Raw genomic sequence first — 21,658 nt, 5'->3', positions numbered from 1 at the left:
ACTCTATTCAAGAGAGTCTATTCTATTGGCTTTCAAAAGCCAATAGAATAAAAGGGAGTAGCACAGCTAAGGAAAAGGGGAAAAAAATGGCGGACTGCGTTGTTTGGCGACCCCCGTGAAATGGTCGTTCAACCCCAAATGGGGTCCTGACCCACAGGTTGAGAACCATTGCTTTAATGTATGCTGCTTTATGCTAAGCTACCTTGCAGGATCTACCTTCAAGGCTCTTTAGCAGAGATCCCCAATCTTTTGGGCACCGGGGACCGGTGCCATGGAGAAAGATTTTTCTGCAGACCAGAAGGGGTATGGTTTTGGATACTGCCTGCATCCCAAGGATGGAGCTTTGCTTGTTTGTGTGGCCTGCTTGCTGGCATGCTGTGGACCAGTGCTGGTCCATGGACCGGGGGTTGGGGACCTCTGCTCTATAGTATGCTTCTCAATAAGCTGCATAAGTCATTTCAAGTGGTGAAGGTACTGGAGTAGCAATCAGCAGGCTATGAGTTCTAGTCCCATTTTAAGCATGAAAGTTAGCAGAACTATTGTCCCTCATTCTCAGCCTAACTCACCTCACAGGGTGGTTGTTACTGGGGAAATTGGAGGTGGGAGCATAATTTACATCAGTGTGTTTCTCAGCCTTGGCAATTTTAAGACATGTGGAGTTTAATTCTCAGAATTCCTCAGCCAGCATGTTGAAGTTGAGGTCCATACAGACATCCAATCCAAGGTTGAGAAATACTGATTTACACCATCTTGATTTGTACAAAATAAAGTTAGGATACAAATCTAATTATAATAAATAACACCAATCAAACCTTTATTATCATTTATAATAAATAAATAATGCCAGTTAAAGCGAGCAGATTCCAACTTGATAAAATCAAGAAAATTGAATGATGAAATGCCACTCATATTAACAGGAATCAAATGCTTGATGCTTAAGCATGATTAATGCTCCTTTGTTTCCACAAACTCTTTTTTTTTTCCTGATGCTACCCTTTTAGATTTCTGTCTGAAATAAAGACTGACAATTATTGTGGCTATTTTAGAAGACTTTAAAAATATTTTTTCATACCAAAAAGTATATTAACAACTTTGATAGGAGTAAAAGCATAGCAAAACAGAAGTTTTAAGAAATATTTCCCCTGGTCTTTCTTATTAAGGGTCTCTCCCTACACTGCTTTGATATTCCCCCCTCCCACCCCAAGTTAACAGTCAACTCTATCCTGCTTCTATGCCTCCACTACAATTACAATCCTAACAGTTTTACACACTTTGAAGCAGCCTTTGGACTCTGATGAAATAAACTAAGAGAAAACTACGTAAACACTTGTGCAGCTTAAGCTGATTTTACCTGTTTCACTCATGAATGGAGAAGGGGTTGGAGGCAATGTCCTGATGACATAGCAGTGAAAAGGGGATGCAGGAGAAGGCTTGTGGTATGGTTAAGTAAGCACAAGTAAGAAAAGACCCAAAGATATGGATCTCATGGAAGAGAAAAAAGCCAAGATGAGCTATCCTCAAGTGGCAGATGATTTCTTAGAAAAAGGATTCCTGATTTAACCCATGACATTTCCAGGTAGGGCTAGGTCACCGTTAAGGTTACAGTGACCTAGTTTTTTTCTTTTCTTTTTTTTATAGATATTTTATTAAGTTTTTACAGTTACAATCTTTAGTGCTTAATAAACAATGTGTTGTCTGGATCCACATATCTGACATGAATAACTTCCATTCCTACTCCATTTTTCTAGCCATTTGTAAAAATTATCCCATGTTTGAAAATATTTTGCATCTTCTTTCCCTTTCATTTTCAATGTAAGCCTATCCATTTCTTCACAGTCCAAAATGTGTTCTCAGTGATTATGTGACCTAATTTTTTCAAATTTTTTCAAAGAGAACTACTCTTAGCATAGCTCACAGTAACATCAGTGGAAAACATCTGAACATTCCCTGACCTCAGTTCATAGCCTTGGGGAATTAGATCCGTGAACACACCCCAAATTCTGAGTTTTTATTTCTTATTATTACTATTTATTTATTACTATTACTATTTTTACCCACCAGAAAAGCCACCACTTTTACAGAGTTTTGTAACAGTGCGATTTGTTTTATGAGAATGGGTACGTTTTGGAAGCATACCTCGCTGCCAAGTGTAAAAAGGCTATTATTGGACCAGGGCACCTGAGGAGCTGTCACTTCCCAATTACATTGCACCCATCCCATCTGGTTAAGCAGGGAGGAGGACATGCTGTGTATCCCATTGGTCAAAAAATTTTGACTGGCAGGATCAAGGAGGAAGGCTTTCTCTGCTGTTGCTTTTGCCCTTTGGAACATCTGACCTTCAGAGTTGAGGTGAACTTCCACTCTGTTGGTTCTCTGGAAAGGCGTTAAGACCTGGCTTTGGGGTGTGTTGCAACCCTGGGGATGGCTGGTGGATTGAGGGCACTGCCTCCGCCTTATTAACTTTTTAGCTGTCTGAATTTTTTTAATTCTGGTTTTCACTTTTAACTGGTAAATTTTCACTTTGTTCTTAACTTGTTCTTTTTTTTTTTTTCAATCTGAGCCATTCCTCGTTGTTCTAAATCATCCAGAGTCCCTTAGGGGAGATTGGCAGTGTAGGGATTTAATGATAAAAAAATAAGTAATAAAATAAATGTCAGCCGCAGCTCGCTGGGAGCAAACCAAGCTGTGGATGATTTCAGAACTGCTGCTGTCCTCTGCGTGGTTCAACGTACCTCTTCCAAGGTAGTCTCAGAAATGCCATAGCTGGAAATCCCCAGGTCAGAGAGGCGGTCATCAATCTCATGAAACAGCTCCACAAAAGCTCCTTCTCGGGCAGCTTCATAGGGCAAGACGTAACTTAACTCGTGGCCAATGTCCTCCACCAGTCTTGCTTTTGGGACGTGCTTCATAATCAGATTAGAAATTGCAGATACATCTAGAAGAATGCAAGGAGTCATCAGATTCTGCTCCTGCCGCTGTTGCTTTATGCTATGCCAACTAAATGTAATCTTTTCATAATCAGATATTGCTAACGATCGAAGTGCTTATCTCTGGGAGTTGAACCAATATAAGATAACCACTTCTTATCTATTGCACAGTAGAACTGAATTCACAATAGAAAATTAGATACAGGCTGTGATTTCCATGAACAGAAAGGCTTTGTCTGTCCATGGAAGGATTCTCACATAACAGAGGAAGCCCACCTGGGCCATGAGGATAGGGGGAGCTATCTATGTCCTTCCCAGATTTATTCCAGGGGGCAAGGCCCTCTTTAGAAGAGCAGGTGTTACGGGATTAGGAGGAGAGAAGAATCCCACTACTACATTAACCAACAGCAAAAGCCCATCAAGGAGAGGCAACTTGCCAGAAGTGAAGTTTGGTTGCTAACACCCCTTGCTTAGATTAATAGTCTATCAATGCTGCAGACATTGGTCTATTTTTTAAATGTCAAGAAAATTAATATCAAAATCCTATCAAAATACTACACTGTGGATTAAGAACTCTCCTTCTAGCCAAACAAAGTGCAGAAGTTCAGTTCGCAAGAAACAACCTTACCTATTGTTGGAGTGTCACTTTCGTGGTCGCTCCCAAGGCCTGCATCAGAACTGCTCTGAGAAACACTGTCATCCTAGTTACAGAAGAAAAGGTAATCAGAAGATCTTTAGATCAAGAGGAAATACATTCTAAGGAACACTGCAACTCTTAATGCAAGAGCAAACAAGGCAGGCATTGAACTCAAATCAATTAGAAATCAGAACATTGCTACGTCTTAACGCTATTGTGCTCCTGAACATTTTGTACAATTACAGACCCCAAGAAAGAAGTTATTACACTTGAGAAGCCCCATCTATTTAGATTGTTTTAAGCCGTACTGGCAACAGTTCCTACCTTTTTCAGATAAGATATTGTGCTGCTACTGTTTCTACAGGAGCTGAGCGAAGAATCTACATCCTTCTTGACTAAGGTCAGGTAGTATCCTGTGCCCAGCTGGTTCTTCAGGAATAATGAAGAGCCAACGCAACAAAGTTTGCCATTAGATATGATGGCAATTCGGTCTCCAAGAATGTCTGCCTCATCCATGTGGTGGGTGGAGAGAATGATAGTGCGACCTACGATTCGAAAGAAACACACCTGTGTTAGAGAAGCTTAGCGATCATGTGATTTCTTTCCTTACAAGGGCAAACAATAGCTCAGAGACGGCAAACGAACACTGGGGAAACAGAAACAAATTGACTTTCCCACATGGGGGTCCCAACCGAAGATGGGGGTCCCAAGCTTATCCGAAGAGCCTTGCAGATGCTTTTACAAAAGCCAAAGCAAGAAGACAAAGAAGATGGAAGATCGGCCATTCTAGTGGCTGAAATCCAATGCTAACTTTATGATTGCCCCTTAATTAAAGCAGAGGAATTTGTTAGGTTCTTTCTCCTATGCACAACTTTACAAATAACTGAAGGGTCAACTCGAGGACCACATCCTATTCAAACACCACCTCATGAGGAACATCCATAACTCAGTGGAAGAGAACACATGTCGCATTGCAGAAAGTCCCACTTTCAGTCCTTAGCATCCCTGGTTTAAAAGATTATACAGATTGTTGGGCTGGGAGACAACTTAACTTGAAACATCAGAAAAGTAATAGTGATTGGTTGCTGTGAACAAAATGTTAGCAAGACTAAAAAGTTTTCATCTGGAAGATCTTGGAGAGCCAGCTTAGACTTAGCTTAAGCCATCTTCTGCCCAATCTTCCTCAGCACAGACAAATCTTTTGGCAAGCATACTTTGAGAGTTCAACTCAAATGCGGAATATTTAATGAAAACAGTGATCTTCTTATTGCATGCAATTATATGTTGCATTCTTGCACACAAAGAAGGCCAACAAAAATACACAATATAGAATTAAATTGTATGCAATTTAAATTGTAAATTGTAAATCAGATCACCGTCTGAGCAAGCTTAACACTGTATACATTAGCTGGCAATTGGTTTCTGGGGTTTTAGAAAGGACTCTTTCCTAGCGCAAAGTGGAGGTTATAGAAATTGAAGTAAGAACCTTCTCCGTGTAAGGTAGGTACTCTGCCATTAACCTTCTGCTCTTTTCTATCTTAAAAATTGTGCTTCCGACAATCATCACCCAATATAAGCGTGCAAAGTTTCACTGACCCACAAGACAAAGGAATACCTTGTCGATATTTCAAGAGCAACTCCCAGATCCCTCTTCGGGAATATGGATCCACTCCAGCTGTTGGCTCATCAAGAATGACAACTTTAGAACCACCTACAAAGGCCAGAGCTATTGAAAGTTTTCTCTGCATGCCACCTAGGAGACAAGTTTGGACAGATTTAGGCTCTCTGGGGATATTTTGTTTTTTAATGCTTTTAAATTCTTAGAATGATTGTTTTATATATGAGTTGTTTCATCTGATTGTTGTACGCCACTTTGCATGAGATGGGCGGCCATGGAAATTTGATTAACAAATAAATATGAAGAACAACCATCATGCACTTATGTGAATATATCCCAATGGGAAGCAAGCGGGCAGGCATGTTATCACCAAAATAGTCTTTTCCCAATTAAATATCCTTCAGATGAGCTACATAACCACTAATTATTATGCAATTTGAGGAAGGACACATCCATGCCTTTAGGAGACAAATGAAAAGAAATATAATTCCAGAGTGACACCATTGGGTTTTTCTTATCATTCTATAGCAAAGATTTCTTAAATATGGATGGGCCATCTTGAAACGAGAGCTTGGTTTTCTTTTCCTTTTATTCTCTAAATTCCTCAGGGAAGATCCTGTAAATCCCAGGATGCAGAGGAGAAGACAAATTTTCTTCTCCTCCAATTTTTTTTCTAACCATCCAGGAGGAATCTTCATCTTTGCTGCTCAACTCTAAAGCACCGTCCACATTTTTTTCTTCCCATTTTCTTCTCCATCTACCACCCACAATAAATAGAATGTTGTGTACAAAGAATGTCGTTCTTAAGAGTTTAGAAAGTCTCCTTGTAGCTTACAAAAGAAGAGCAATGATTTATCAGCCCAGAGAGCTCTCAACATCTTATAATTCTACAGGTATGCTGTTAAGATAAGCAACCCTAAATAACTGAATAATAGCAATTTACCAGAAAGTTGGCTTGTCTTAGATTTGAGTTTGTGAGGCAAGCCAACATCTATAGCCATTTGTTCCATTTCCTTTTCCACCAACTTTTTCGGCAGCCCCTTCAGGCGTGCATAAAACCAAATGTGTTCTTCCACTGTCAGCCTAGGCAAAAGGATGAGAAGCAAGACATTATATATGTGTTGTTTGGTTATGTTAATCTAATTTAAAATTGAGACTATGCCTAGCATAGGCTATTTTCCCCATTTATAGTTTTGATACCCAGCCATAGATGTCATGATATAAAATCTGATGACTAGATGTTTTAGAACACCCTGTAAGTCACTAGTGGGGGAAACTACCAAAGACCATCTATACCAGTGGTTCTCAACCTGTAGGTCAGGACCCCATTTGGGGTCAAACAACCATTTCACGGAGGTCGCCAAACAACGCAGTCTGCCATTTTTTCCCCCTATTCCTTAGCTGTGCTACTCCCTTTTATTCTATTGGCTTTTGAAAGCCTCTTGAATAGAGTCTCTTGAATAGAGTCTAATTCTATTGGCTTTCAAAAGCCAATAGGAATTGTCCAGGCTGTCTCTGCCCTGCTGAACCCGCCAAAAGTCCCATTCTGCAAATGGTGCTGCACAGTTGAGTAGTCCTCGACTTACGACCGGTTGAGTAGTCGTGGCATTAAAAAGGTTGAGAACCACTGATCTATACATAGATCAAAGAAAGTTTCTTATGGCTTATCAGACCATTTATTATCTATCCTAATATTTCCTAATCAATCCTCTCTCAGACAGATGCTTTTCTTCCTTGACTGCAGCTTCTAGAAGACCAATCAATTTGGGTACAATATGAATATCCTGATGGAGATAACGGAGAATTAGGAGGGTGTAGTTGCTTTATTTATTTATTAGATTTTTATCCTGCCTTTCTTACTTCAAAAGTAATATAAGGGGGTGAACATACTGTACATAATACTCCTTCCTCTTCCTATTTTCCACACAACAGCAAACTTGTGTGGTAGGTTGAGCTGAGAGTGAGTGAGTGACTTACCCAAAATCACCCAGCTGGCTTTCATGTCCAAGATAGAATTAGAACAGTCTCCTCTCCCCAACTTCCCTCCCCTCCCCTGCTCCCCTCTTTAAGCCACATGCTTGTGGACACAATCCAAATAAATATGTATAGGAAACATGCCTGAAGGGTTTTGGGAGGAAAAAAGCAATTTTAAGAAAACTGTATCGTGTGGGGTGAAAGCTCACAACTTCTGAACATCTGGGGGAGTCAGAGCATCTGAAGAAAGTTGCCAACAATCTCATTTAGTTACACAGTCAGCAAATGAAAACAAAAGGGCTCTATCTATAAATGAGTTCTTGCACAAAACTCTCTTTGCCAAGGGAGAAAAACATTATTCTTCCCCTTCACTTACTATGCTTCAATAAGGGCAGTAAATCTATTTACAGGGAGCAAATGGGGCTGACAGAACCCAAAAAGCCAAATTATGGCTTAGCAATGCATTAATCTTGCCTGCTAATATTCCCTCCAAGCAGATACATCTAATCATCCATGGACTGCAATAGCAGATAATTGTGTAATATACAGCATGAATCATGGTTGGAGGTTTGTTCCTCTCACAATAAACCAGGGTTTGAAGTCACTGCTTATAGCCTTGCTCTTTATCTTCTGGTTTCTTCCAAAAGTTCCAAGCACTATTTACAGAAAACAATAAAGGTACTACCGATGAAACTACCTATGATTTATTGGCTGGACCCAGTTCCAGGAACAGTCAATAAGAATAACCAGAACATGCATTAGAAATCCATCACTTGATTTACTGTGTCACAACACAGTACACAACTGTTCTGTTTGGGAAAAAAAATGTGATTTTGGTAAGTTTTCTATTTAGTGCCGTTCCTATAGTACCTAAATATTCCATCATGTTTTTCTGAAGCAGCTCAAGAACTTGAGGACATTTTTGGAGCAAAGCAATACCTCCTACAGAACATGAACTTGGTGGACTAGCCAACATTAACACAGATGCTGAGTCAACCTTGAAAGCTTGACAGGATCGAATTCCAGACTGTGAGCAGATTTAGCCTGCAATACTGCATTCCAATCCCTGAGCCACTAGACATATGGGCAAATGTATACCCATCTCCCCAACACCAGCACCACCATCTCCCTATGTGTTTTCCTAACATTGAAATAAATGACACAGGGAACTGTGATTGGTAATGTGACTCACTCATCAAACAAGACATTGTGTTGAGGACAAACACCCAGATTCCTCCGGATAGTGCAGAGTTCAGAACGGATATCTTTACCCAAGATAAAGGCCGTGCCTGAGGTCGGGGGGAATAAGCCAGTCAAAATGGACCTAAACACAATAGAAAAGAAGTCAGTTTCCAAAATGACAGAGTCAACTATGAATCAAGATGCCATTTCTTCCGCTTTAACAAAATTGCCTCTTACATTGTGGTAGTTTTTCCTGCTCCATTGTGCCCTAAGAAGGAGGTAATTTGCCCTTCATAAAAATTCAGTGTAAGACCATCTATAGCCAGCTTCTTGCCATCACGGTAAACCTTCACCAAGTTCTTAATGGAGACCCCAAGGGGAAGATGGCTTGGCTCTTCTTCCATGCAAACTATAAAAAGGCAAAGGAAATCCAACTAAGCAAGTAATCAGATTTTTATCTGCGTTGTGTGCAGTCTTCTTGAACAATAACGTAGGTAGCGAAAATAATGGAGATCATAGGGCACATTGGGACATGATGTAAATGTAGCCACTTTCTGAATCCCAGGGAATATGACTGTTGGAAATCTAACTGATCCCAGGTACCGGTAGAAGTCCCAGGTAGAACTATGAAATGTCAGAAGATTTCCATCAAAAAAAGGCTGTGGTGAGAATTATCTGACCTAAGTTTGATCAAATATGCTGCTTCTTCTAAGCAGACCCTGGTTAGGTCTGTTTGGGCGTCAATGCTACAGCTTAAAATCCAATCATGCTTTTGCAGGATGAGCCCATGTTCCATCTGACCCAACCTTTTCGAATTATAAGAAATCCCAACATTACTCCTTAACTACCCCTTTTCTGAGAAGAGAAGAATTCTCTGTGTCTCATACTGTGACCACATCACTAATGAATAGGTGCTAAAAAGATCAACTGTGAATGGACGCCAAATGTGGCTTGTTGGCCATATCTTATGTATGCCTGAAGTCTGGCATCCAGAAATTGCGCTATGTTGGAAGACCTTTCCTGAAGGAAAGAGGAAACAATATCGGCCTCGGAAAACCTGGCACCGAACATTTAAGATAGATCCTAAAATTATTATTAATGTCCCTTGGAATGCTGCCAAAGATGCTGAAAATGTTTGAAACTGGTGGAAGTCACTTGCTGCCCAATGTCCAGGACTAATAATGATGGTGATGACCCCTCTTCCTTATTACAACGGGCATCTAAGATTGCAAAGAAGTCACTTACTTTCTGATGATCCTGCAGCATGAGAAGGGAGCCACTGTCCTCCAGCTTCCTCACCAAACCAATAGGATTTCATAAAGGGGAAGTACCAAGGTCTGGGAATGCCATATTGACCTAAACAGAATGCAAAGTAGTTTTCATGAAACAAAAGAATCGGTCACAGCATTTGAGACAGGAAAAGGCGCTTTTCAAATGGCTGAACTAGGCTTGTTTTGTACACCGTCAAAGAAGTTCTAGCTGCATCTGCTATTTGATTGAGCGTCACATACAGATTAGTCCTCGACTTACAACAGTTCATTTAGTGACCGTTCAGAGTTACAATGGCACTGAAACAAGTGGCCATTTTTCACACTTACAACTTTTGTAACATCTCCGTGGTCATGTGATCAAAATTCAGATGCTTGGCAACTGGTTCATATATATGACCGTTGCTGTGTCCCAAGGTCATGTGATCCCCTTTTGCAACCTTTTGACAAGCAAAATAAATGGGGAAGCCAGACTCCCTTAACAACCATGTTATTAACTTATCAACTGCAGTGATTCACTTAACAACTGTGGCAAGAAAGGTCGTAAAAGGGGGAAAAACTCACTAAACAAGTGTCTCGCTTAACAACAGAAATTTTGGGCTCAATTGTGATCGTAAGTCATAGACTATCTGAATATGATTTAACCCTAAGTATTAAAACTAATTGAAACAAATTCTAGGTTCTTCCATTTGTGAATCACATCTACAAATGCATTCTTTCAACTGGCACACACGTTTGTTTTGTTGGCCTTCTAGAATTTCTACTTGTAGCCCTGTAGTTCAATTTATCTCAACCCTTATTTCTATTTATTAAAATGCAGATTGGATGATATAGTGGGATTCTTTGTATCTCTGCAATAAAATCAATTTAGAAAGACTCTGAATGTTTGTAATGAACTTTTCTAGAAATATATTCAGCGGGCAACATTGAAAACAGTATATAAGACTGATGTGCATGTATCCTCCAAAAACGATTTTCTCCACTGAGCTGAATTAACTGTTAAAAATATCTTCTCTTACAATTTGAGAAATCTGCTTGCAAGTTTAGAGCTTCTAGTTTTTGCACATTCAACTCTGAGTAACTTAAATCACACAATTAAGGGTTTATACATAGGAAAGCAGACTTTCCATATCTAGGAATTGTTCCTGTCTTGTGTTCCCCACAGTACTTGAGACCTTTGGAACTATTTCTGCAGCTGCAGCCTAGGTTTTTGCTGCTTCTCCAGAGGAAATGTTATGAAGTCAGTATTGCCGTGTTTATTCTAAAGTTGCAGAATGGGCACTTCTCATTATGGGAATTCTCTTCTGGTTCCTTAGATCAACCCTCCCATCCATACTTATTTATTTATGAGACTTATATACCGCTTTAAGTGCAAGCACTCTCTAAGCGGTGTACACCAGTAAGCAATGTATATATATATTTACATTGCCCCCAACAATCTGGGTCCTCATTTTACCTACCCCGGAAGGATGGAAGGCTGAGTCAACCTTGAGCCGGTGAGATTTGAACCGCTGATCTGCTGAACACAGTCAGCTAAAGTGGCCTGCAGTACTGCACTCTAACTGCTGCGCCACCTCGGCTTACTTCCAGTAAGATTTGAAATGTTTTTGTTTCTTGCCACTGTTTTTCTGCTTTCTTCCCTGCAGAGAAGCAGCTGTGCTCTCTATCCTCCACAGGACAGTGGCTTTCACTGGGAGAAGAAGATGGGGCTGTAGAAATTAACAGGAGGAGGAGGAGGAGGAGGAGGAGGAGGAGGAAGAGGAGGAGGAGGAGGAGGAGGAGGAGGAGGAGGAGGAGGAGGAGGAGGAGGAGGAGGAGGAGGAGGAGGAGAAGGAGAAGGATTCCTCACCTGGAAAAACAGACTCAATGTACCAAGTCATAATGCCATACAACAAGCTATCCAGCACCATCATGAACACAGATAAAGTCAAGTTGAAACTGTCTTGTTCCATAGGGCTTGCAAAGAAATTGCCCCACTGCAACCCAATCCCCTGTTCTTCAAACAGGGAAACATACTCGCAGGCAAATCCAAAGGCAACAGGAGAAAGTAGGCTCTGTGAAACAAGACCGCCAATTAGTACTCTTATTACTTTCACTATTTATGTTTTTTAATGTGAGGAAAGCCAACGGGTCAGATTAAACCAGCCACTCTTACATACACTAAGTAAAAGGGACCCAAAGTAAAAAATGCAGACTGATACTTCAGCTACTGCCCATGGTTGATTTAAAGCAGGGGTAGGCAACCTTGGCTCTTTTATGACTCGTGGACTTCAACTCCCAGAATTCCTGAGCCAGCACAGCTGGCTCAGGAATTCTGGGAGTTGAAGTCCACGAGTCATAAAAGAGCCAAGGTTGCCTACTCCTGATTTAAAGTATATATGCCCAATGGGAGTAATCATTCAACAGAAACGTGACTCTGTGTATCTTTGCCCCAATCATGTCCCCTTGCTCCTGAGGATGATGGGAAGGTTACACAGTAAAATGTTTTCCATGCAAAGGGTAGTAAATATTATGACTACCATTACGGGTCAGAGATCAGCAAAATAAATTAAAGTGCATTGGAAAGCCATATAATTTGGTGGATCTGAAAGCTTTACTAAGAGTTGAAATGTAATTTAGATTTTGTTACACATTAGTCACAGATTTAAGGAGCCAGTGTAAAAAAATACTCAGAAAAAAAATCTCTTCAATTACAGCCCTCCCAACTTTCCAGATGTACATGGATAAAATTTTCCATCCAAGTTGCAGAGATGGAGATCATTGTTCTAGGCATCTTAGAAATACCAGACTCTGGGAAATCTCTTTTGTTTAACCCACAACAACAACAACAAAAGGTCTGCCTGCTTACTGCCAATACTCACTGCAAATATTCTGAGAGAGAAACCGATATAATTCTGCCAGGCATCACATAAGACGTAAGGCAAATAGAGAGTAAAATAGATAATTCCTCCACAAGCAGCTGCTATGTTGGCTCTGGAAAAGAAGGTGCTGATGAGGAAGCACTGTGAGATGGTTACGACACCAAAGAGAGACAGGAAGATAAAAATCACGCTGGGATCACTGTAGGGCAGCAAGTTTCCTTTCTGGGTAAAAAAGAAGAGAAAGAGGAAATAAATTTGTGTTGCACCAAACCCTGTACCATTTTTAAAAAAAGGACAACTACTACAAATGATTGCACTGCTTTGTCAAGTATACTTTCAGCATCCAAGTTCAGTTTCCCCCCAGGTAAGAGGTGAAAAAGAGTAGTGACCTTACACCACCCATATTTTTCTACAGACAAGTTAGATGTTTACACCAATCTGTTACTGGCTATCTTTTTATTGTCATTTTCCAAGAATTCAAAGAAATATTTTTGTGACATCAAACTTTGTGAAGCATGCTTGAGCAAGGGCTGGGATCCCACACTACACTGAGCCATAATATGATCTGTTTGGTTCTGACTTGCCATGATGTGTGAAATACATGAATTCAGCTAATGGGAGCTGAAGTCCATGCTTCTACAAATTCCCAAGGTTAAGAGACATTGGTATATAGAGAAAATAGATTCATATTCCAGGCCAGCACCTTCTAGATAGGTTGGGCTATTCCCCTAACCTTTAACCATAATTGTCCTGTGCCAGCTGAGAATTAGATTGGCTGGTTGTCCACTGTATTCTGAGGGTGCAAGTTTGGGAAGAGTTCTTAATATTTTTAACCACAGCATTAACCCATCAAGAAAGGTGGGGGGGGGGGTAAGTGAAGCCAATCTTACCTTAAGGATGAATGTCAGAAGCCCTGCGCTCATGAGAATGGGGATGAAACTACTAATGAACCAGCTAAGCCAGAGGATGCTATTGTTGAGGCCCATGATCTTCATTGTCTCTTTCAGCCGAGTTTCCTTCTCATATACAATCCCCTTGATGATCACCGCTACTGAGTAGACCCAAGCCAAAGTCATGAAGAGAGGCATTGACCGGCTCAAGACACGCAAGAATCTAGAAAGGGAGCAGCAGGCAAACAAAGGTTTAGGAGGATATTTTCAGAGACAGCAGCTATTGTTTCTAAAGACTCTTAGACCCAGGGAATTAAAACTATCCTAGGAAGCATTCTTGTTGTCACCATCTTGAAGATACTTTTGAGATGGTTGAAGGAGGCTTCTTACAGCTCCTTCCTCTCAAAGGACTGTAGTAGGGACTTTTTTAAAGCAGAAATTCTATTATACCCTCCAGCTAAGACAGTGGTTCTCAACCTTTTTAATGCCGTGACTCCCCAACCGGTCGTAAGTCGAGGACTACTCAACTGGTGCAGCACCGTTTGCAGAATGGGACTTTTGGCGGGCTCAACAGGGCAGAGACAGCCTGGACAATTCCTATTGGCTTTTGAAAGCCAATAGAATTAGACTCTATTCAAGAGAGTCTATTCTATTGGCTTTCAAAAGCCAATAGAATAAAAGGGAGTAGCACAGCTAAGGAAAAGGGGGAAAAAAATGGCGGACTGCGTTGTTTGGCGACCCCCATGAAATGGTCGTTCGACCCCAAATGGGGTCCCGACCCACAAGTTGAGAACCACTGAGCTAAGAGAAGGCGTGATTTTTAAATTTGTCACAATATGGCTTGTTCTGAATTAAGGTGGAACCAGAAATACCAACAGGATATTCATCTAATGAGTCTTACGTGTCATCCACATAACATGGATAAGGCATCTGCTGAACATAGACACCAGTTTTCTTCTCAGAGCCTGTCAAAGTCCGTATGATTGCTTGCTCTATTACATCCTGCAAGTAGGTGAAGCCTCCCCAAATGTAGCGCATGTCATCAAAAGGGTCAGCTCGAGGACCTGGGTCCCAGAACCTGCAAGAACAGGCAAGAACAATTTACTGCTGTACTGACTGTAAATTAAAGTTCTCAAATCTGAGACTGTTAGTCAGGATCTTAACAAAGCTCTGCTCCAAAGGATGCTTACTTGTCCTTGATTTTGTTGGTCCTTTCCACACTATCAATGTCCATCCGAATCTTATATTTGACATGATGGGGCAAATTCACACTCTGAGGAGCAATTTCAGGAAAAATTACGCCAGCCCAGAATCGTCTCTGGTCCAGCAGTTCCATGGATTTTCTGATAAGCCACCCTTCATCAGGCACAGCTTCCAACTTGTTCAAATTGATGCACTGAAATGACAACCAAGAATTGAGTTAGAAGCTGAAGTTTATTTTGGAGGGAAAATTTGAAAAACTAAAATGTCAATTTTTTTGCCTCAGAACTTCTTTTCTAACTTTGATTCTGCGTGGATTTTTGTTTATTTTGCTGTATATCATAGTTTGCAGTGCTTAGAGGGCCTTAATTAAAAGCATGTTCCTAGAACAGAGTCTGTTCTTATGTCATTTTAGTCAAAAGTCCTGTCTGACTTCTCACAACTTAATTTGAAGAGTAGGAAACTTTCCAGACATTTCAGACTGCAATTTCTAAAAAACTAAGACAAAATTATCAATGATCAGGGATAATCAAAGCGGGAATCCAAAACCAGGTTGCCTGACCTATTTCAAATATGGTGACAATAGGTTAGTGACTTTTATGTATACCACTTTTCCTAAACAAAACAAAAACTCCAGGGATCTGGTTTAGGTCCCTTGAACAATTCATGTGGCAGAGCACTCATGGGTATCTATTCTCCAGTTAGGAACCTTAATCTCTCTGTGAGAGACAGATAAGTAACAATAAAGGAGAATATTTGCAGCTCAGGGTTGAAATAAGAGGTCCTTGGTGCTCTTTGAGCTTGCTTGTTTCCTTAAAGACATTTCACTACCCAAACTAGATAACATTATCAGAGAGCATCAAGGACTCCTCATAGATAAATAAGGACCACAGATAACTTCCAGGCTAAGAAGGAAGGAAGAAAGGAAGGAAGGGGAGGAAGGTAAGGAAAGGAAAGGAAAGGAAAGGAAAGGAAAGGAAAGGAAGGAAGGAAGGAAGGAAGGAAGGAAGGAAGGAAGGAAGGAAGGAAGGAAGGAAGGGGAGGAAGGAAAGGAAAGGAAAGGAAGGAAGGAAGGAAGGAAGGAAGGAAGGAAGGAAGGAAGGAAGAAAGAAAAAAGAAAGAAAGAAAGAAAGAAAGAAAGAGGAGGGAGGGATGGAAGGAGAGAAAGAAAGAAAGTTTTAAAAAAACCCTCATCTATCACCATAATCCCTAATTCCAAAACTCATCCTATATATCTTCACTTCGTTCCTCTTATACAAATCACCTTTTACTTTGGAATCAATCATCTTAACAAACACAGAAAGTAAAACACTTCCTTAATTGTCCATCAAGAATAGGAGACTCACTTCCATAAAACGGGAAATAGTCATAATGGCTTGATCAGTTTCATTGAATGCATTCCTCCAGGTATAAGCAGAGCCATTCACTGGACGGATATCCTCAGGGTGTTTTGCCAAGAACTGGGCAACCTCTTCCATGGTCCATCTTGAACTGACCAAGTGTTGGTTCCAAAGGAGCTCACTCTTCAGCAAAATCTAAAGTAACCAAAAGAGCAAAAAGGTTTAATTTAATTAAACTCGCTCTGAAAAGAGGGAAAAAGAAGAGCTATTGTCATTCATTCATTCCACTTGAAAGTTGAGCTTATTCTTACAGAATAGGGAATCTAAACTTCTGTAAGGTATAATATAGCAGTTTGCTATATAAGGAGAAAAACAATAAAATTTCTATTTCTATCAATGTTTATCAATAATTTGAAACAGATGTTCACAGCAACCTTCCCCAGCCTACTAAAGGTCTTTGGGCAATGTGGTTCCAGGTATGCAGGCAGGGAATGATGGGGACTCACACTCCAATATGTTGGCTGGAAAGAGAAGGCTGTTGGCATGCAGCAGCCCAAAAGGAATTCTCATTTCTTTTTATGGTTGAAAACATAGTAAAACTGCTTGTAATTTAATTCTCTTCTGATCTTTTCCTAAGAGCTTGGATTATTTAAAAACCATTTGTTAGGTCAGCTGCCAACTTTGTTTCCTTTCCACCGCTCCTCCTCAACCTGCCGTGTTGACTGCCTCGTGAATCTCGTAAAACATTTATGCAGGAGATCTGGAGTGAGGCATTCACAGGACCCCTTACGAATCACAGGAACCGTATAGACTTATGGGGTGAGATAAAAATCAGTCTCTTTTACTGCACCCTCCTCAGTGAAACAACAGGGCACACTTTCCAGGCTGGTTCCACCAGGTGGCAACCTTGTATAAGATCTCCAGAAAACCAAGTAGCGTTGAACAAAGTAAACAACCATTTCTGAAGCCAGAACAACAGGATGGAAAAGAAAAAATTGTTTCCATTTGTATGACCAAAATGGCTCTAAAAGCCCAAGACTGCCCACTGGCCAGTTCAATCCTTGTGTATGGAGTAAAACTACTAAGAATATTCATGGAGCAATTCTTCCATCTTTACTTAGAAACACGTCCTGCACATCCTGGGGTACAAAACTGCAACCCCTTTCTCCAGGACTGGTTTAAGGTGTCACAAATTATTTCTGCCAGCAAAAAGACACCACTGTCAAATTGTGATTCCCTGCTGGCAGAATAAAGCCTGAAATGGCTTGATATCAAACTGTACTGTCCTCAGGGGAATGCAGCCTAAGAGGACCCCCACCCCAAACTGTAAAGTCCTTTGCATGGCCACTATACCTACTCTGCCACTTTTACATCGTGATCCAGATAGTCCTCAACTTACAACCATGATTGAGCCCAGAATTACAGTCATAAGTCATGTGGGTTGTTAAATGTGTCAGTAAGTGACTACACCCGATTTTACATCCTTTTTGTGGAGGTTATTAAGCAAACATCATGGTTGTTACATGAAAATGACTGCAACAGACTTTTTGTCAGAAACATATAAATAAACCAAATATGTCATAAATTCTGAACACATGACCGCGGGATGCTGCAGATGGCTGTAAATGCAGGCCGGTTGCTGGGTGTTGTCCATCAGAACTTTGAATCCAGGTCACAAGTAGCCCTTGGGAGGGGGGGGGTTATCTGTTGTAACTTTAAATGGTTGCTCAGCAACCAGTAGTAAGTTGAGGACAACCTGTATTTTTGCACTGTTTTGGCTTTGGGCAAATCCAATTCCACTTTCTGTTCCTTTTTCCTTTTCCAGCTTTTTTTTTGGGGGGGGCATATGGTGCTTTATATAACCCCAGACACCTGGACTTTGGATTAGAAGGCAAATTGATTACATAGCATTTGCAGAATGATGTTGACAGATGTTGACCAAAAAGCCTTTTTAGCAGTTGCATCTTTTTATTTCTCCCTTCTGGGTTCCTCAACTTTACCCTTCATCTCTTTGTAAAATTATCCTTTTTCACAACAGACAGCTAGTGGTATCTAGCGGAGACTGCAAGCAAAAAAAACAAGTGAACCGGAAAGGTTATAGGACTGCATATACTTAAATATTCTGTTTATTATATTTTTTAAGGTAGGGAGCAAAAAAAAAAAATTCTAGCTCTGAGAGCAAGTGCTAGAAAAGAATGTCAGACAGTGAACAATGGGAAAACTGTGTGATTTTGCCGCTGGTTACATCTGTCCCAGCTGTGACAACACTCCAAAGCAGGTCACGTTGACTTGGTTGCTCTGAAGATACAGAATAGCAGAACAGATTTTACATACTTTGGCCTGATAATTTCAGCAGGAACAACTGGAACATGAGGTGACAAACCCAAGACTGACAGTTATATCCCAGTCTTGAAACTAGAAACTAAAAACAAAGTCACATGATGCAGGAATACTATGAGACTGCCAGGGGAAGCAGGCAGCAAATTAGAACGGCAAGTGTGGTAAGGGCTGACATCTGATGCCAAGAACCTACGTTTTCAACAGAATAAAACCAATACAGATTTTGCACTGAAGGTAAGAAGAATAGGGAACAATAGTAAGAAAGTGAACAAGAAATAAAGAAAAATATTCCAAGCAGTCTCAAAGATGCTTTTTCAAAAGGCAACTGGACTTTGTTTTTCTTTGAAGACGTTTCACTTCTCATCCAAGAAGCTTCTTCAGCTCTGACTGCTGAAGAAGCTTCCTGGATAAGAAGCGAAACGTCTTCAAAGAAAAACAAAGAAAGTCCAGTTGCTCTTGAAAAAAGCACTTTTGGGACAACCATGACCTGGAGGACTGAGAATCTCCATAGACATTTATTCCAAGTTGGTTCTAAGCAGGTTCTGCGTTATTAAAATCCTCTTTATAGATCCGCCATCTGTTTACATAATGCATAAAAAGTCTCATTCAAAGATGGGAGTATATAAATTATAAATCAGCAAAAATCAGCTGCCTAGAGTTGCTGCAACAGTGAGATGGGTAGCATATAAATTTAATTATTTTTTTCAAGCTATGTTATGACATAGCTGGGGGGGGGAATTTAGGAATGTTTTCTTTTTTTATGTTATCAAATTGCAGAAATTCTGTGATTTTTCTCTGTTCTAGGTTTTGTCCTGGGCCTCATTTGAATTCTTGTATATTACAGTGGTGTTTTATGTGTCCTGCATTTTCATTTGTTAAATTAAGGTGACCAACTGTCCTCCTTTAGGGAGGACAGTCCTCCTTTTGTAAGTTCTGTCCTCCCTCAAAAAGTGTCCTCCTTCATGTCCTCCTTTTCGATATTTGAAGACTAATCTGCAGGGCTTTTTTCCCCCCTCATAGAATGCTCAGAATGGCGTTCCGGCACCTTTTTTTGATGGTTTTTTTTTTCAACTTTTGCATGAGCTGTGCTACTCCCACTATTGCCTTTCGAAAGCCAATAGGAATTGCTGCTGAGCGCGCCAAAACACCCAGCTGGCAAACTTTGCACATGCAAGTTTTCTATATTATTGTTGCAATGAAAAAGATGTTTCTTTTATTTTTCTTCAATTTATATTTTTTTCTTCAATTTATTTGTGTCCTCCTTTTCATTGTAAAAAAGTTGGTCACCTTAGTTAAATGATTCATGTGTTTAATGATCACGCATCCCTTAAAAATTAATCAGGAATCTTGGATTAAAGCACTATGTTTTACTACAGGCGGCACAGCTGAGTCCTCAGAGACAAGACTTCATCTCCCAGTTAAATGTGTGAGGAGCCACAACATGTGCTGATGCCCATTTGTCTCCTCTGCCAAGCTCAGCAAAGCTGGAAAGTGGAAAGAAGATACAAACAAAGAAAATATCCAGAGATAAGAAAAGAAAACCCGGCCTGCATCATGTCCAAATCATACCTTTATGGTACAGTTTGTGTTCTTGGTAAATTCTAAAGCCACATCCTGTCGTTTGAGAAGATGCCGCACATCTATCATAATCCCCCAACTGACTTTTGTGTCACTGCCAATTATTTGGAAAGAGGCAGCCGGGAGAGATTTTCCTGGAAAATATTGTCCGTGTGTTGCCAATAGTGCATTGTTCTTCTCATATGCCTGGATTCCTCTACCATTATTTTTTTTTACAGTCTATGTGAATGCCTTTTTCTTCAAGCTTGTCTGCCTTAAGACCAGTGTTAAGGTTAAATTCAGGACCAGAGACTGTTTAGTTAAAAATCAGTGCACAGATGGTAACTGCTCTTTCCTCCCGTATGTGTGAAGCTCTCACCCCATTACATCACACAGGCGGGAGAAAGAACACAAAAACTGACCCTTCCCTTTACTATAAATAGGGCTTGTATCTTACACTATGTCCTTGAATCCATGCCTGCAAGGTTTCTAGCTCTAGCATTGGCCAGGAAAAGCATGACAACTTGGCACTTCCCGGGTCTGTTAGGACTCTGCATTTGAACGTCTTCAGCCAGCAGCACCACAATTAAATAAAACCATTACATTGTCCATCTGTTTTTGATAAACTCTTAATTCCTTGGAAAGGTAGTTTAATCAGTGAAACATATCCCTTTTACAAAACCAAAGAGTTATTTCCTTTTACTCTTTTCCCAGAATGCTTCACACACAGAAGAAATATGAACCCAAGACCCCAAATCAATGTCTGGCAGTCTGGCCATTAGAAAAACACTAAGTCTCCAATACAAAACAGAAACACTCGTGAAAACGAAATGGAATGAAAGCCTTTTGGTAATATCCAAAGAATGAAGCTTAAAATTATTTATTGTTATGATCCCCTGTACCTAATTAAGTGTCCTGCTCCAGTTGGGAAGTTGGGGAGTACAAAAAAAAAAAAAAAGGGCCGGTTGCCTGCCTTACAGCTTGCAAAGTAATATCTGCGTGCATGTTCTCTAGTGAAATGTATGCACCCAGCACAACAGAAAGTGAAGCTTGAATACCCCTCATTTTGCACACTTCTCAACCACATCCTTGGCAGATGTTCTTCATGCAGAATAGCTTGCAGAATAGCCTGATTTATGGAGCAGTCAGAATCTGTCTCATGTCCTACAAATCACCCCATTCAACACATGGAAACACAGCAGGGAGAGGCACTGTGTGTAGCATTGCACCTTTCTTCTCTGTCCCAGGATATTATCACATTGCACAGGCAGGAGAGCTCCAGACAAAGGAATTTGGCAGAAAGAACCAGCTACTATACTCAGACATGGGCAGAAGCACTCAAGGTCAAATGGTCATCACAATACTAAAATAAACAAACCTCTTGTAAATTTGCCCCGGTGTTATCAGAGAGACAAAGGAGTTATGGAGTTATGGCATACTGACCCGGATCAGATCCATCTCCTGGCTTTCTTCCATGAAAGTTTTAATTTTTGGTTTAATCTCTTCCCACATGCCTCCAAGTTCATGGAAGACACCTAGCTCTTGGAATGTCTTGTTGACCTGGAACAATAGCAAAAAGGGTTTTAAAATCACTTAATGTAAAGTATTGGCTTCCAGATGTTTTGTTGCACTAAGAACTGATGTTTTAGTGAGAGGAGAAAAAGGGAGATGTTTCAAATTAATGTCCTAGTACATTCCAGATGTTCTGGACAACAGCTCCATCACTCCAAGTAGTAGGGATAATAGATTTCTGGGCATCAAGCAAAAGATAGCTTCTTAGGCTATGTAATTTAGCAAGTGAGCTAGAAGCTTACAGAAGTTAATCAGCATTAAATATATGAGTAGAATCATCTAGGATAGTATA

General features: G+C 40.4%; 1 protein-coding gene across 2 annotated transcripts in view; it reads right to left on the bottom strand.

Moving 5' to 3' along the window:
* The window catches only part of ABCA1 (ATP binding cassette subfamily A member 1), a 121,748-nt gene that overhangs the window by 43,821 nt on the left and 56,269 nt on the right, over positions 1-21,658 (bottom strand). For both annotated transcript variants that reach the window (XM_039350966.1, XM_039350967.1), the window contains exons 11-25: positions 21,238-21,354; positions 15,904-16,092; positions 14,548-14,753; positions 14,259-14,435; positions 13,358-13,580; positions 12,468-12,689; positions 11,456-11,660; positions 9,584-9,694; positions 8,576-8,747; positions 8,349-8,480; positions 6,126-6,265; positions 5,180-5,317; positions 3,889-4,109; positions 3,556-3,628; positions 2,733-2,935 (exon numbers count right to left, since the gene is read on the bottom strand). In XM_039350966.1, the coding sequence (XP_039206900.1) occupies positions 2,733-2,935; positions 3,556-3,628; positions 3,889-4,109; positions 5,180-5,317; positions 6,126-6,265; positions 8,349-8,480; positions 8,576-8,747; positions 9,584-9,694; positions 11,456-11,660; positions 12,468-12,689; positions 13,358-13,580; positions 14,259-14,435; positions 14,548-14,753; positions 15,904-16,092; positions 21,238-21,354 (2,529 nt within the window). The remainder of the gene's footprint in view (positions 1-2,732; positions 2,936-3,555; positions 3,629-3,888; positions 4,110-5,179; positions 5,318-6,125; positions 6,266-8,348; positions 8,481-8,575; positions 8,748-9,583; positions 9,695-11,455; positions 11,661-12,467; positions 12,690-13,357; positions 13,581-14,258; positions 14,436-14,547; positions 14,754-15,903; positions 16,093-21,237; positions 21,355-21,658) is intronic.

The sequence above is a fragment of the Crotalus tigris genome, unplaced genomic scaffold (genome assembly GCF_016545835.1).
Source record: "Crotalus tigris isolate CLP2741 ecotype Arizona unplaced genomic scaffold, ASM1654583v1 scf7180000018368.3068619, whole genome shotgun sequence".
Classification (NCBI taxonomy): Eukaryota; Metazoa; Chordata; class Lepidosauria; order Squamata; family Viperidae; genus Crotalus; species Crotalus tigris.
The sequence above is the reverse complement of the archived record's forward strand: the minus strand, read 5'-3'. Positions and strand labels throughout refer to the sequence as shown.